Here is a 13,465-nt window from a genome sequence, read left to right on the forward strand (position 1 = left end):
TAGTCAATCGCTGTCTGGAACAATATTTAAGAAGCTTCGTCCAACAATGGCCCCGTAAATGGCACTCCTTCTTACCATGGGCAGAGTTCTGGTACAATTCCACCTTCCATGCATCGACTGGAATGACACCATACCAGACACTTTATGGCCGACCACCACCATCCCTTCCAAAATATTTTGATGGATCAACATCAGTTCACGATGTTGAACAAAATCTCCTGACCTGTGATGAGCTTCTGCTACAGCTTAAACACCACTTAGCAACTGCAACCAATCGCATGAAACAGATCACTAACAAGAAGAGGCGGGATGTGTCCTTTCAAGAAGGTGATATGGTGTTTCTCAGGCTACAGCCCTATCGGCAAAGCTCCGCTTTCAAAAGAGCACACCAGAAATTGGCAAGCCGATTCTTTGGTCCTTGTCAAATTCTTAAAAAAGTGGGCAACGTTGCTTATAAATTGCAGTTACCTGTGGGTGCACGTATCCATCATGCCTTTCATGTTTCCTTACTGAAGAAATATGTGGGAGATGCAACCGAGACACGCATAGACTTTCCGCCAGTTTCAGATGATGGTGAGATCATATTAGAGCCTAAGACTCTCATTGATCATCGCTGGGTGAAGCAAGGCGGTAAGTTCCTTGCGAAGAGTCTGGTGAAATGGAAACACTTACCATCAGAGGAAGCTACCTGGGAAGTGACCGAGTCGCTGTTTCACCAGTTTCCATACTTGAACCTTGAGGACAAGGTTCCACTTCCTGGGGGGTATTGATAAGCCACGGAGGTCTGAGAGAGCAACAAAGCTGAATCTCAAGTATAGTGAAGGAAGTGCAGGCGTAAGACCAAGACAAACTTGATCATTAAACCCACAAAGGCTTAATTGTAGGAACCAGAGCAGCTCATGTGAGGGGCTTTACCACGTCAACTAGTCATGGGGGGTAGTATTAGGCATCAGTTTTTCCATTCTGTTTTGCAGTAAAATTGATTTTGTAACCATTGTAGTAGAATCTCTGCTGTATATCCGAATAGTTGGTTGAAGTTAAGGTACTAATAAGCACTGGAAAGAAATGAAAAGGGAGACTAGAATTTCTATCCTATTTTATCTTGTGGTACATTCTCACCCGAAAAGAACAACTATGTTTCAGTGCTATTTGAAAATTGGTTTTTGAAAGGTATCTCCATTTTTATATTTGTTACAAGGACAGTCAACCAGTTGCTATATTGGGCATATGGTTCGTCTTCGCCTCTTGTGTGGCAATGGGATCCTTTTGGGCAGCTTGCTTTAGTTAGAGCATGGAGATTCCACAAGTTTAGGTTTACTGATGAAGCACAAGGATGGTTAATTACGACATTGCAGCATTTGCCCCCGCCTATTCTGCCTGAATGTCTATATGACCTATATGATTTCTAAAATCCTTTCTAATTTCTTGTTAATTTCCTGCCATGCACTTATGAGCTGACCTTGTAACTTCCTATTTTCGTTGCAGAATTGTCGGTCATGAAAAAGAAAAAGAAAAAAGAAAAAAAAAAGTAGAGGTATCTGCTCAGAAAATCTGTTCTCTTCCGAAAGGAGAAAAGGTCCATAGCTTCATTTCCCATTGATATAACTTTCAACAGCTCAACTAAAACACGTTCACAATGTCTGTAAACCTAAAAGGAAGGACAAGAACCAGGCAAGAAATGCTGCCATTGCAAGCAGTTGGTGATCTATGACCAAAATAAGGATGCATTGAATGCCAGATATGGAAATAAGCTGTGCCCACTTTTCACTCGGTCAATTCTGCTTCAACTTCTCTCTTCTTGCCTTTTCTCTTATCATTACCACCCTGTTCCTGTTGCTCAGCCTTTTTCTGAGCTCGAATCATGGCTCTTCTAGCACGAGGTCGCATTTCTCGCACTTGTCGGGGAGGCATCACATATGGTTCAAGAGGCCGATCACCAAAGGGGTGCTCACTGTCAGGAAAAATCCTTAGTTTCCGATCTCTATCCTGTGCCCAAAAATTAATACTGTCAAGGCAGTTTTATCAGAGAGAGTTCAACCTAAATGTTTAAAATTAATAAAACCAATGTCCTCTCAAACAAATACATAAAGCCACCATCACTTAAACAAACCTGCAGCGCATACAGCTCAACAAATAATCTAGTTGTGTATCCAAAAAGAGAAAAAGGGCTCTGATTGCAATTTTTAAGAAAATCACTGAACTGGGTATAAATCCCAGGATAAATCAACAATCAGGTCTCCATTTATTTCAAAGGATACATAAAAAAAATTGTCTACAGAAACCATGTGAAAATTTCTGAATCAAACAATGTTAGTAACCAGTAGCCCATGCTTCTCATGGGATATTTTAGCACGCAAGATTGAAACTCCTCTTTTATTGGAAATGCTAGTTAAAGCAGTAGAAAAATTCATTATGTTTTTTTTATTCCATTACATCCCAAATTGCCTACAATAATTTTTCTAGATGGTAGGAAAGTGACAACAGTGTTTTAATCATCTTATCTACCTGCATTTCAGAAATGCAGAAAGGGTTGTCAACTACATGCAATCAAGTGCGGCAAATGCTAAACCTTACTAAGACAAGTATCCCTATAGATTCACTTTGATGGGGAATGTGTTAGAGGGAAGAAGGAAAATAGTGAGAATTAATCATTTCAACAGAAGAAAGACATCAAAACATAGAAAGGAGTAACGCACATCACGCAATTTGTTTCTTGGAAGCATACGCAGAACAGCTTTTCGGATCACTTCTGTAGGGTCCTTGGCCATCTGATCTTTTAAACTCCTTTCCTTGAGGTGTCCTATATACCTGCAGAAAACAAATAATCAATCAACACAGGAATTCAATACAAGATGACAAAAGCTGAGTGGCATGGGAAAACTATATATCTGAAACTGCATTTGGTCCCTTTGTCTACGTCTCAAAATTGGAAAGCAAAAGTATCTCATATTCATTGACAGTTAAAAGTCCTTGGAAATTTCATATTCCTCTTCTATAATGTTTACTCCTTTGATACCAAGGAGATTTAATTACAGTGATTAATGCCCAACTATTAAGTAGATGAAGATAAGATCATTTATTTCCCCATGCTATTTTACATTCCATGAAAATTTTGGTTTGTGGAGTGAAAACCAGAAAAGATGATTGTTGATCACTTATCCTCTTGATGTTCCATATTCCACATTAACTTGGAATTCAGAGACAGAAAATGTTATGATACTTGCCCAGTATGCCAGCGGTAAAACTTATCCGTCATTTTTCTCCCGGTTACACAGACATCCTTTGCATTAAGCACAACACAAATATCACCATCATCACGATAAGGGGCGTAAGTTGGCTTATCCTTGCCTTGAATGACTGTTGATATTTGAGATGCTAATCTTCCAAGAACCTATTAGAAAGCAGGTACTGTTACAATTTCAAACTTAAAGAACTAAGAAAAGAAAAGGTAGTATAAACCAGTTCAAATCTAGCAAGATAATGCATATTCAAGAAAAAGAAATAGTGGGACCATTTCCTTCACTAAATCCTACATCTTTGCCAAGCTTGTTACACAAACTATTAGCTGATGGACTCTGGTTTTTATTTTCCCAAATGACAGTAGAATAAACGAGTATCTTCGTTGAAATCCAAGAATTACCTCATCTCCCATACAAGTTGGCTATTACAGGAAAATTCTGAAGCATAATAAATCTATAATATCTTGGAACAGCATATCGGAAAAAAATACAGATCCAACCTGGCCTTTGGCATCAAATACTCTCCATCGCAGACCTTCCAGATTAATACGTTTGAGGCCAGCAAGTGCTTTCTGTAAGAACACATACAGAACAGCAGTTTCTATTATTGATTCCAATGCCATTTATCAATTCATAAAACCACAGGTATAAATGTTAAACACATGCTTTGTCATCTGCACTAAAAGTACATAAAGAATCCATCAAGGAAGTATATTAAGTGAATGTTTCTCTCCTTTGTCTCTTATTAGAAAAATCATTTATATTTGTTATTTAAATTTTAAATTTTATGTTTTTCTTTTTTAAAAAAGGTGTTTTTTCGGTTTGGAAATTCAGTTTTTTTTTCTTAATGAATGTTTCAGCTTGGTTACAAAATCAGTAAAGAGTTTGCAAGTTACTGCAGGTCAAGAACCCTGCCTCTTAATGGCAGTAAAAGGCGGCAACATCAAGGTTTTCAAGCAAAGAGCTGAGCAAGAGCTCAAGAACACTATACTGCACAACTATAGTCCCCAGTGTAAAGTCCTGCCTTTACTCATGTTAAAGTATTGGCATCTAAAATACTCATGTTAAAGTATTGGCATCTAAAATGGCCAGATGTCAGGGACGTGAAGCGCACGTCACAATACTGAAATATTTCGTGGCCAGGCTATGTACTTGGAGCTTTAAAGATTGAATGGAAACACTATGCAGCCCATCTGACTTGATTTGGAAAAACCCTCAAATTGGAGGGGTCACAATACTCGGCTTTACTAGAGTTGTTTGATGGGATCACTGTGAAGATGATGTAGAGATGGTGATGATCAGTGAGTGTAGTTCAGGTAATAATTAGCGGACAAAATAATTCCACATAAAAAAAAAACAAAATTGACCACATAAAAAACTAGAATATCTAATTTTCATACACTATTGAATGATTAAGTTTGCAGGCAATACAACTCTGAAGACACCGGGCATAAAAGCATTCCTGGGCGGCAAATATATAAATAAAATCGTAAAAAAGACAAAAATAGAGGCATTTTAAACTCATACAATACATTTTACGAACAATTGGTGTGCTGAAAATGAAAGTTAATTTCTCTACGAGTATGGGACAAAAGAACCTGAATTTTCAACGGAAAATGAATGAAAGGAATACAAAGAGAAAAGAGTCACTAAATATAAAAAGGAAGTACCTTCATGTTGCCATTAAAAGCGCTAGCTGCAGCTTGGCTTGCCATTTCTCTTTTTCTCTCTACACAAGTAAATGATTTCTCGTTTCTCGACTACAAATCATTCGCCTGTGTTAATAGCAAAAGAAAATAAATGATTTATCAAACTACGCATAGAAACAAAAACATTGAAAACAAAATTAAAAACCAAAAGAAGGGGTTTAAGCCGGAAACCTTGAAGATAAGTAGGGTTTGTTTGGAAAAGAAAAAAAAAGAAAGAAAAAGAAGCTCGCAGCAGGGCAAAATGGTTTCGGGCCTTCTTTTCGATATAAGTAAAGGTTTCTTAGGCTTAGAGAAAGCCCAGGTTTTATTTTTCTTAGTGCCTTAAAATAATGCTTTCGTTAACGCTGTTTTATACACATTTATTTTTATTTTAATTTTTATTTTTATTTTATTTATTTATTTATTATTATTATTATTATTATTATTTTATATAGATTGTCAATTCTGTTAAGTTATGTCGGAATCAAGGTTGTTAAAATCATGATTCAACTCGTAAAATCATATGATTTTACGAGTCAATATAGACTTAACATGTAAAATTATTCAAAAAACTTGAAAATAGATAAAATCAAATTAAAATCAAGTAAAATTATTAAAATCAAATAAAATCATATAAAATCGTGATTTCACCATCGATTTTATGATTTCTGCAAAATCTGGTCTCTTCGATTAGAGAACATGAGTAGGAATAAGGACAAACCAATCACGGTTAAGTAGTAAGTGTGTTTTAGACTATCTATGTACTTGGTTTTGCAGCAAAGGATGTTTTTCTTACAGCATCACTCTTTTGCTTGCCACCTGTCTTTTTTTATTTTGATAATATAGCATTTGTTTTTGTGATGGGATATTTTTTTAATTGGTGACTCTTTCTCCCGTGAAGAGTTAACAATATTCCTCGATGATTAATATAATTTGATGATGTAATGGAAGCCAAGGTGATAAGTATTTAGGAAATATTTTTTATTTGAATAAAGAATTTGAATTTTGACCAAAATTAGAGTCATAGTATTTTATAGTATTTTATTTTAAAAAAAATATTTTATTTTTTATTATTTTAAATGTTGAAATATTTCATAAAAATATTATAAATTTGAATTGTTTATTTAGGTTCATACAAAACGAAGAAATTATTTATACTAGAGAAAAATGGATGACTTAGTATTTGTAATGTGCAATCTGAAATTGAATAATAACCAAGTCAAAAAGCAAGTTGATGATTTTGGTGTAGAAGATGATCTTTCATCTTATGATGATTGGATAACCGAGGGAGAAAAACATTCAAACATTGATTTGCTTGGTGCTAATGAAAAGTTACTTAAATGATGTATGAATTTTTATTTGAACCATATATTTTAAGATGCTTGAACTATGTATGAATTTTTATTTGAAGCATGAATTTTTTTTTTAATGTATTTTAAAATTTCTTACGATTTTATGATTCGTTTTTACGATCCGAGTTTATTTTATATTTTTCGTGCCGTGTTAAAATCGTGATTTTAACAACCTTGGTCGGAACCACTAATATATCACATTTCAGTTTAAAAAACATAACAAACTAGAAAAAAATTCATTTCATTCAGAATCTCAGTTTATTCTAGAAATTTCATCTGGAAAATTCTAGTTTTATTCCAGTCATTCTGTTCCGGTCAAATATTGTTTTTTTTTTAAAAAAATATATTTTTTCTCTAATTTCATCCTCTAACACTTGATTTATTGGATATTGGACTTCATAATTTTATTGTGGTTTGTTTTTTTGTAGTTATTTCAATTTTATGATCCATGTCACGAGTTTGACGGTTTATCCCAGTTGACTTGATTTTTTTTCTATTTTTTTAATTGATTTTTTAAAAAAAAATTATCATTCAACATCTTCAACATTTAGTAAACTTTGTTATTTGTTTCAATTTATTTTCTATGAAATTATCCTAGTCTCATGACTCGAGTCACGAGTTTTGTGAGTTAACTCAAGTAGAATTATATCATTTTATTAATTCTTTTTTTTAGTTTGAATTTTTCTCAATTTCATTATTCAACAATGGGTTTATTGGGAATTGAGCTTCATAATTTATTTTAATTTGCTTTATTTGAGATTATCATGATCTCATGACCCGAATTGCGAATTTAAAAGGTTAATTTAGGTTGACCTAGGTCGATTCAATATATTATCATCTCAATATTTTTTTTAAAAAGATGTTTTAAATTTTTTTAGTCCAACTATTTTTTTACCAGTTGTTTAGGTTGTTTTAGAACCCGTAGAGTCAATCAGGTTATTTTGGTTCAATTCCTTGTTTGAAATTTAAATTGTAAGTTAATTCATATTTAAATTTGAATGGAAATTTGAATTACACAACCTCAAAACAACATGTCAAATTATTCCAAAATCAAAATATATTATTTCAATTAAAAAATTAGAATGCGAATAGAATAGAATTGATAACATTGGTTATAATATTATTAGAGATTAGATTCTCCAACCGACTCCATCATTAAACTGGAACAAAGAGTAGCGATTCATTCTAAATAAAATTGAGGGTAGACCTAGGATTTAAACTAAATACATATTTATTAAAAAAAAATTTCAAAAAAAAAAATACTAAATTGATTTTTAAAAAAATAATATGACTCGAAGTCTTCTAAAATAGATGTGCCTTGAGATAGATCTAGGTGGAATTTGATATTTATCTTTTTATATTAAAAACTTAAAATGTTTTATATACTAAAATTAATCCCATATTACAATAAACATTTAAGAGTTACTTTTTTAAAAAAAAAAAGTTTTTTGTTCAGATAAAGTTTATATATAGAACAAAATATTTGAGGGGCTTGGTATAAATACAAATTTTATTTAGTTAGGATTCTATTAACTTTTAACATGATAATTAGCATTATATTTTCACAAGTCCTTTTATTTAAATGATTTTTATTTTATTTAATTTGAGGAAAATATTAAAAATATAGGCCAAAAATAAAAATCTTATCTCATCTTTTTACTAAGGAATTGTTTTTCTAGTATTAGTAAAGTTTTTTAGAAGGTATAATTTATTTTATCTAAAATAGTCAAAAAATAACATAAGATAAATCAATGTTATCTTGTAAAAAAAATAACTAGGATCTAGTTTAATAATTAGTTGAATTTTGAGATGAATAGAAATTCAGAGTATAGCCACTTAAAAGAGTCATTTTTCAAAATATTAATAATGATTGGGAAAATAAAAATATGATACATGATAATCTAAGAATTTTTTTTTATTACTTATTCAACAATATCGATAATCTAAAACTCTTGAAAGAAAAGCTCTAAATAAAATAAAATAAAAACTTGATAAAATATTGGATATTAGAAACTAATATTTATATTTTTATATTATAAAATTAAAATTTCTTTTTTTGCTAAAATTACTCTTATATTACAATATTTTAAATACTATTACATTAAAAAAAATATTTTATTTTATGTATTATTTTATTTAAAAGATTATTGTTTTTATATACATCGTAATTGTAAAAAGTAAACCAATGATAAATTATAATTTTTTTTTTTTGTCTTGATCACCTATATTTAGTAATATCTATAATTAAAAAATCTTGAAAATAAAAGTCTAAATAACTTAAATCTTGATGTAACACTAAAATTCTAGTTACTGGATTTGTGAAAACCCTGGAAATTTATAATTTAAATATGTAGATGTGTAAACCCTCATGTAAACGTAAGACTGAAAGTAGTAATATTTCAATGAGTGATGGAAACCAAGATTAGAAATAATAGATAAATAATGATAAATAATGGAAGAGATGATCTCTATAAAATGAATTTTGGTTTAGAATTTATAAGAACAGAGAAACTGGTAACATGTTTTGATGGATAAAATAATGAGAAAAATAACAAAATATTTTTAGAAATAATAAAAATAAAAAATAAAAACACATGGGTTCGAAGTAATGAGGTTTCGATGAGTAATGGATATTCGGTATGAAAGAAATGAATAAATAGTAGGAATGACAATAAATGTGTCATGTGAGAGAGAGAATGATCTCCATAAACAAATTTAAAGGTATTTTTGAAGTCGAAAAGAGAATCATGATTTTTAGTTTAAAACTTGTAACGTTGGCGAAACCAGTGACGAGTTTCAATGGATAAAAGAATAAGAAAAAAAAACCAGAAGATATGTAAACCCCAGTCAAAAAAACTTATTTTGACAAATTAGTGATAAATGTGGTAATATTGAATTTATTGAGTATAAATTAAGGGGAAATGTCATGAGGATCTAAGTAAATGAATTAATGCATGAAATTCATATTTTAGCGTAAAAGACACTGATTGTCTAGTTTTACAGTATCGATGATATATCTCAATCCGATCGTTGGATCGAACTGAAATTTTATAAGGAATCTCCAAACATATTGTTTTATATTAGGTTCAAATTTCGTGTCAATCGGAGTTTGGAAAGGCTTTACGAGAGTACTGAAAATCAGGTAAATTAAAGAAGATGACACAAGGGGCATTAATAAGGGCATTTTTGTAATTTTATCAAAACAAATACTCTCCTCTCCTCTCTTTAAAAACAGAGCACGTCCTCTGCAAATGAAAAAAAAAGGAGGGAGACCATTTGTTTTGTCCCATTTTCTTCATTTTCTCTTCATTTCTTCAAGCTAAATAAAAAAGGAGTGTTCTTAGGAGGATTATATCCCAGAAAACAAATTAAGTGACAACTTAGAGAGTTATAGAGCTTGAGAGAAACAAAGGGAAGAAGTTGGAAATTGGAAGACGATGACATGATTTTTGTAAATTTTTGCAAGAATTCATTGAAATAAGTTAAAGTAGCAAAGGTAAGCAACATACCCTTTAGTAATTTCGTTTTTCTCTCTTGTTCTTACATGAGGAGAAGAAAACCTCCAAGTTTAAAATTCTAGGGTTCATGTAAATATTTTGGGGGAGTAATTGTTCTTGTGAATTTCGAGATTAATTGCATGATAATGGCTTGATTTGCTGAAAAATAGAAGGAATAAATTGATTTGAAATTATGAGTTTTGGGATTGCAACAGGGCAGGAACTTCGGCAGCCATATTTTGACTTTCCACCGTTAGATTAGATTGATTTTTGGATATGTTATTGTACTCAATGTCACCTACATTCGGACCGGAGGGATTGTAAATAGCAGACTTCGTTTGAGGGCTGTCACCGGAGGAACATTTCTGGAAAATCACCCTTCAAGACAGCCTTGTTCGTCGGACGTTATATCATTGTTTCACCGTTGGATTGGTCTGGATTTTGGATATGTTGTTCAACCAGATGTTACATAAATTCTGAACGGTTAAGATCGGAAAAAAACACTCCTACCAGAAACGGTACTTCCCGAACAGTAGGTCTCCAATTTTCAGGTCAGTCCGGTATTGTTCTGATATCGGGAGATTTAACCGTTGGATGTATGTTAATTTTGGATATGTTATTCTAATGATGATGATGTATAATTACACCATTTGAATTTATTGAATTCTAAATTTACAGAATGATGTTTTAAGTTTGGTTTGAGAAATATTGAATGAGAATCTGAGGTTTAGCATAAAAGGTATGTTTTGGGACTAAGGATAATGGCAATGGGTTTAATGATGATGGTTGTGTTTGTGTTGTGTTTGAGTCATGTTTGATGTGTTGATAAGTGATGGTATAGTTAAATTCTATAAAGAATAGTGATTGATTAATACTTTGGTTGTGTTGGAATGTGAAATCATGGTAAGGGATGTTGTAAGTTGAATTATGATATAAGGAATCATTTTGAGTGTGCTTTGGAAAAATTTGGCATGTGTAGTCATTGATGAAATTTAAGTTAAATTACATTGTTTGGTGATAGATTAAATGTCTTGGGACATTAGAAAATCGGTGACGAGAATTCATGTCTTTGAACATCCATGGAAATTGTTTACGGAAGTATTTGATTTTGTGAATTTATGAATATTATGAATAAATCGGGAAGATTGAAATATTGATTCAAGATGTTATATTAAAAATGTAGGAGAAGCATTCACTCGACTTCTCAAGAGCTCGTATAGTAGGAGTTTAAGGAGGGATTGCAGGAGGGGCACAACAACAAGAAGGAAGAGCTAGTTGAGCTTCTGCAGCTGGTAGGTGATTCATCACCTTATTTTGTAATTATTAGTTTTTCTTAAATATTTGTGTTGTGTGTTTAATTGATGTTAAAAGAATGAAACAAATGAATAAGTTGAGTGATTATTAAAATGAGAATTATTGGTAATTTAAGAGAAATTACCGAAATTATTTGGCTAACAAAAGAGGTTAGCCGGGTGCTGGGTAATTCATATGGAATTACCGGATTGATTGTGGCAACCAAGATGGGTTAGCCAGATTTCTTGGGTAATTAAGAGAATTATCGGGTTTATTTGTTAACAAGGAAGTTAACTGGATATGGGGTAATTCATATGGAATTACCGGATTGATTGGCTAACAAAAGAGGTTAGCTGGATGTTGGGTAATTCGTATGGAATTACCGGATTAATTGGCTAACAAAAGAGGTTAGCCGGATGCTAGGTAATTCGTATGGAATTACCGGATTGACTTTGGCAACCAAGATGGGGTAGCCAGATTTCTTGGGTAATTAAAAAAATTACCGGGTTTATTGGTTAACAAGGAAGTTAACTGGATATGGGGTAATTCGTATGGAATTACAGGATTGATTGACTAACAAAAGAAGTTAGCTGGAGGCTGGGTAATTCGTATGGAATTACCAGATGTACTGGTAACCAAAGAAGGTTAACCAAATGTGTGGGCAATTATATGAAATTACTTGAATTATTGGCAATTGAGATGAGTTAGCTGGATAGTTAAGTTTTGAAAAGATTATGTGAATTAATTGATTGAAGTTAGAAGTAGTAAATTCTAAATGTTATGAGTAAAATAATTAATATATGACTAAGATATTGAGTAAATTAATTAATGTGGTTATTGGGTAGACGCAATGATTTGGAGATTGGAGGGGAATTGATAGATAATTGATTACCATAGTGTTGGTGGCTAAGGATACATTACAGTGATACTTAACACCATAATGATGGTGGCTAAGAGCATAAATTGATACTTGGCACTATGATGAGGGTGACCAAGGTTATGTGAATGATGCTTAGTGACCGTAGTGTCGATAACTAAGATTGTGTGCAAATGATACTTGGCAACCGTGGTTACAATGCATATGATGTTAATAAGAAAAAATGAAAGGGATTCGGTACGAATGGAAGAATCAAATGGCATGGATTAACTATCCAGGTTTGGATTGCTAATGGTATCGAGGAGGTTTCATCGGTGCTGGTATTTTTTAAATTGATTAGTCTAACCCAATATTAGAAGACTAATGATACTAATGAGATTTATTAGTTCGGCGATTACCTTCTAGCAATAGATTTAGAAAAGGAAAAATATTGATTAATTATTCGAAAAAAATGAGATAAGCTAATGATACCAAGAGAGGAATATCTTGATATCAAGTGAGAATTGATTTATAAGGAGATGGTGTTCGCAAACCGTTGAGTTGTGTTGAGATTTCCAAGATGGAATTATTCTTGGCAAATGAGATAGGATATTAGATGGATATTGGTAATAGATGGAAAATATATGTTGTAAAAGAGGTTTATGCCTAATTTTATATATAAAAAGAAATTCCATAGAGATTATTGTCTGCCATTGTTATTGCTTGTTACTATCTTTTATATTTATGTGTACATGTTAATTTCTATTTTCAGGTCCATCAGGGTCGCGTTAAGGGTAATACTAGTTTAGTTATCTTTTGCTTTTGACCATGTAAATTATTTATAAATTAAAACACTTATCTCCTAAAACTTGAGATGTAATATTAATCCGTAATTTTGAATGTATGTCTTTAATCTAATGGTTGAAACTCTTAGTACCTTTTTGACCATGCATGTTTATAGTTGAAATTGAATCTTTTATTTGAACTACATTATATGATGTTATTGAATAAGATGTGTTGTGTTGATGAGAATGAGTTGGGTTAAGACCCAGGATGATTGGGTCGTGATTTTGAGTTATGAGATGTGAGATATTAGAAGTGTAAACAAGGTTTATGTCGATAACTTGGGACCTACCAGTATAGGAGAGACTCTGCCGAAATTTTGGTAGAAATTTTGGTGGAACCTGTATATCAAAAAAAAAATTACCTGAATATTTCCAATATATTGCAAAAAAGAATGTAGAAAAATCAGGGTTGTTACAGGTTTTTTATTATTCACTGTCAGAAAATCTACGAATACAAACGGAATCATCGATGGAAACATCTGTTAGTATTTTGGGGTGATCTTTACAAACTAATTTTTTTCATCGCTAACTCCGTCAGTATTTACCGACATAAATATTTCATTGATATATATTGAGATAATCCCATTTGGAATAGAAGAAATTTTAAAAAATCAAACAGTACGATGGCGTGTAAGTTTTTGTGGACGCCGTTACCGATAAAATTACAATTGGATTCAAACAGGGAAGCCCGTACA

At 32.0% G+C, this 13,465-nt stretch overlaps 1 protein-coding gene and 1 long non-coding RNA gene across 2 annotated transcripts; one reads left to right on the top strand and one right to left on the bottom strand.

Moving 5' to 3' along the window:
* Positions 1–1,539: 1,539 nt before the first annotated feature.
* On the bottom strand, positions 1,540–5,255 carry LOC7461305 (uncharacterized). The gene is made up of 6 exons (XM_024592215.2): positions 5,120–5,255; positions 4,910–5,014; positions 3,740–3,811; positions 3,225–3,391; positions 2,697–2,808; positions 1,540–1,986 (listed from the first exon to the last, which is right to left on the bottom strand). Exons 2-6 carry the CDS (start codon positions 4,952–4,954, stop codon positions 1,765–1,767), a joined length of 618 nt encoding a protein of 205 aa, XP_024447983.1. The 5' UTR covers positions 4,955–5,014; positions 5,120–5,255; the 3' UTR covers positions 1,540–1,764.
* Positions 5,256–9,543: 4,288 nt separating this feature from the next.
* On the top strand, positions 9,544–12,858 carry LOC112324613 (uncharacterized). Its single transcript, XR_002978564.2, has 4 exons — positions 9,544–9,775; positions 9,992–10,327; positions 10,960–11,068; positions 12,698–12,858. It is a non-coding gene; the product is annotated as an uncharacterized LOC112324613 (long non-coding RNA).
* The last annotated feature ends 607 nt before the right edge of the window (positions 12,859–13,465 follow it).

This window comes from Populus trichocarpa, chromosome 17, assembly GCF_000002775.5.
Source record: "Populus trichocarpa isolate Nisqually-1 chromosome 17, P.trichocarpa_v4.1, whole genome shotgun sequence".
NCBI lineage: Eukaryota > Viridiplantae > Streptophyta > Magnoliopsida > Malpighiales > Salicaceae > Populus > Populus trichocarpa.

Bases quoted from the DNA above. Each gene is read 5' to 3' on its own strand.
- LOC7461305 (XM_024592215.2), bottom strand. From the start codon at position 4,954: ATGGCAAGCCAAGCTGCAGCTAGCGCTTTTAATGGCAACATGAAG. The intron at 3,812-4,909 runs GTACTTCCTTTT...GTGTTCTTACAG, and splicing joins CTTTTAATGGCAACATGAAG to AAAGCACTTGCTGGCCTCAA. The intron at 1,987-2,696 runs GTGCGTTACTCC...TTTTGGGCACAG, and splicing joins CAAGAAACAAATTGCGTGAT to GATAGAGATCGGAAACTAAG.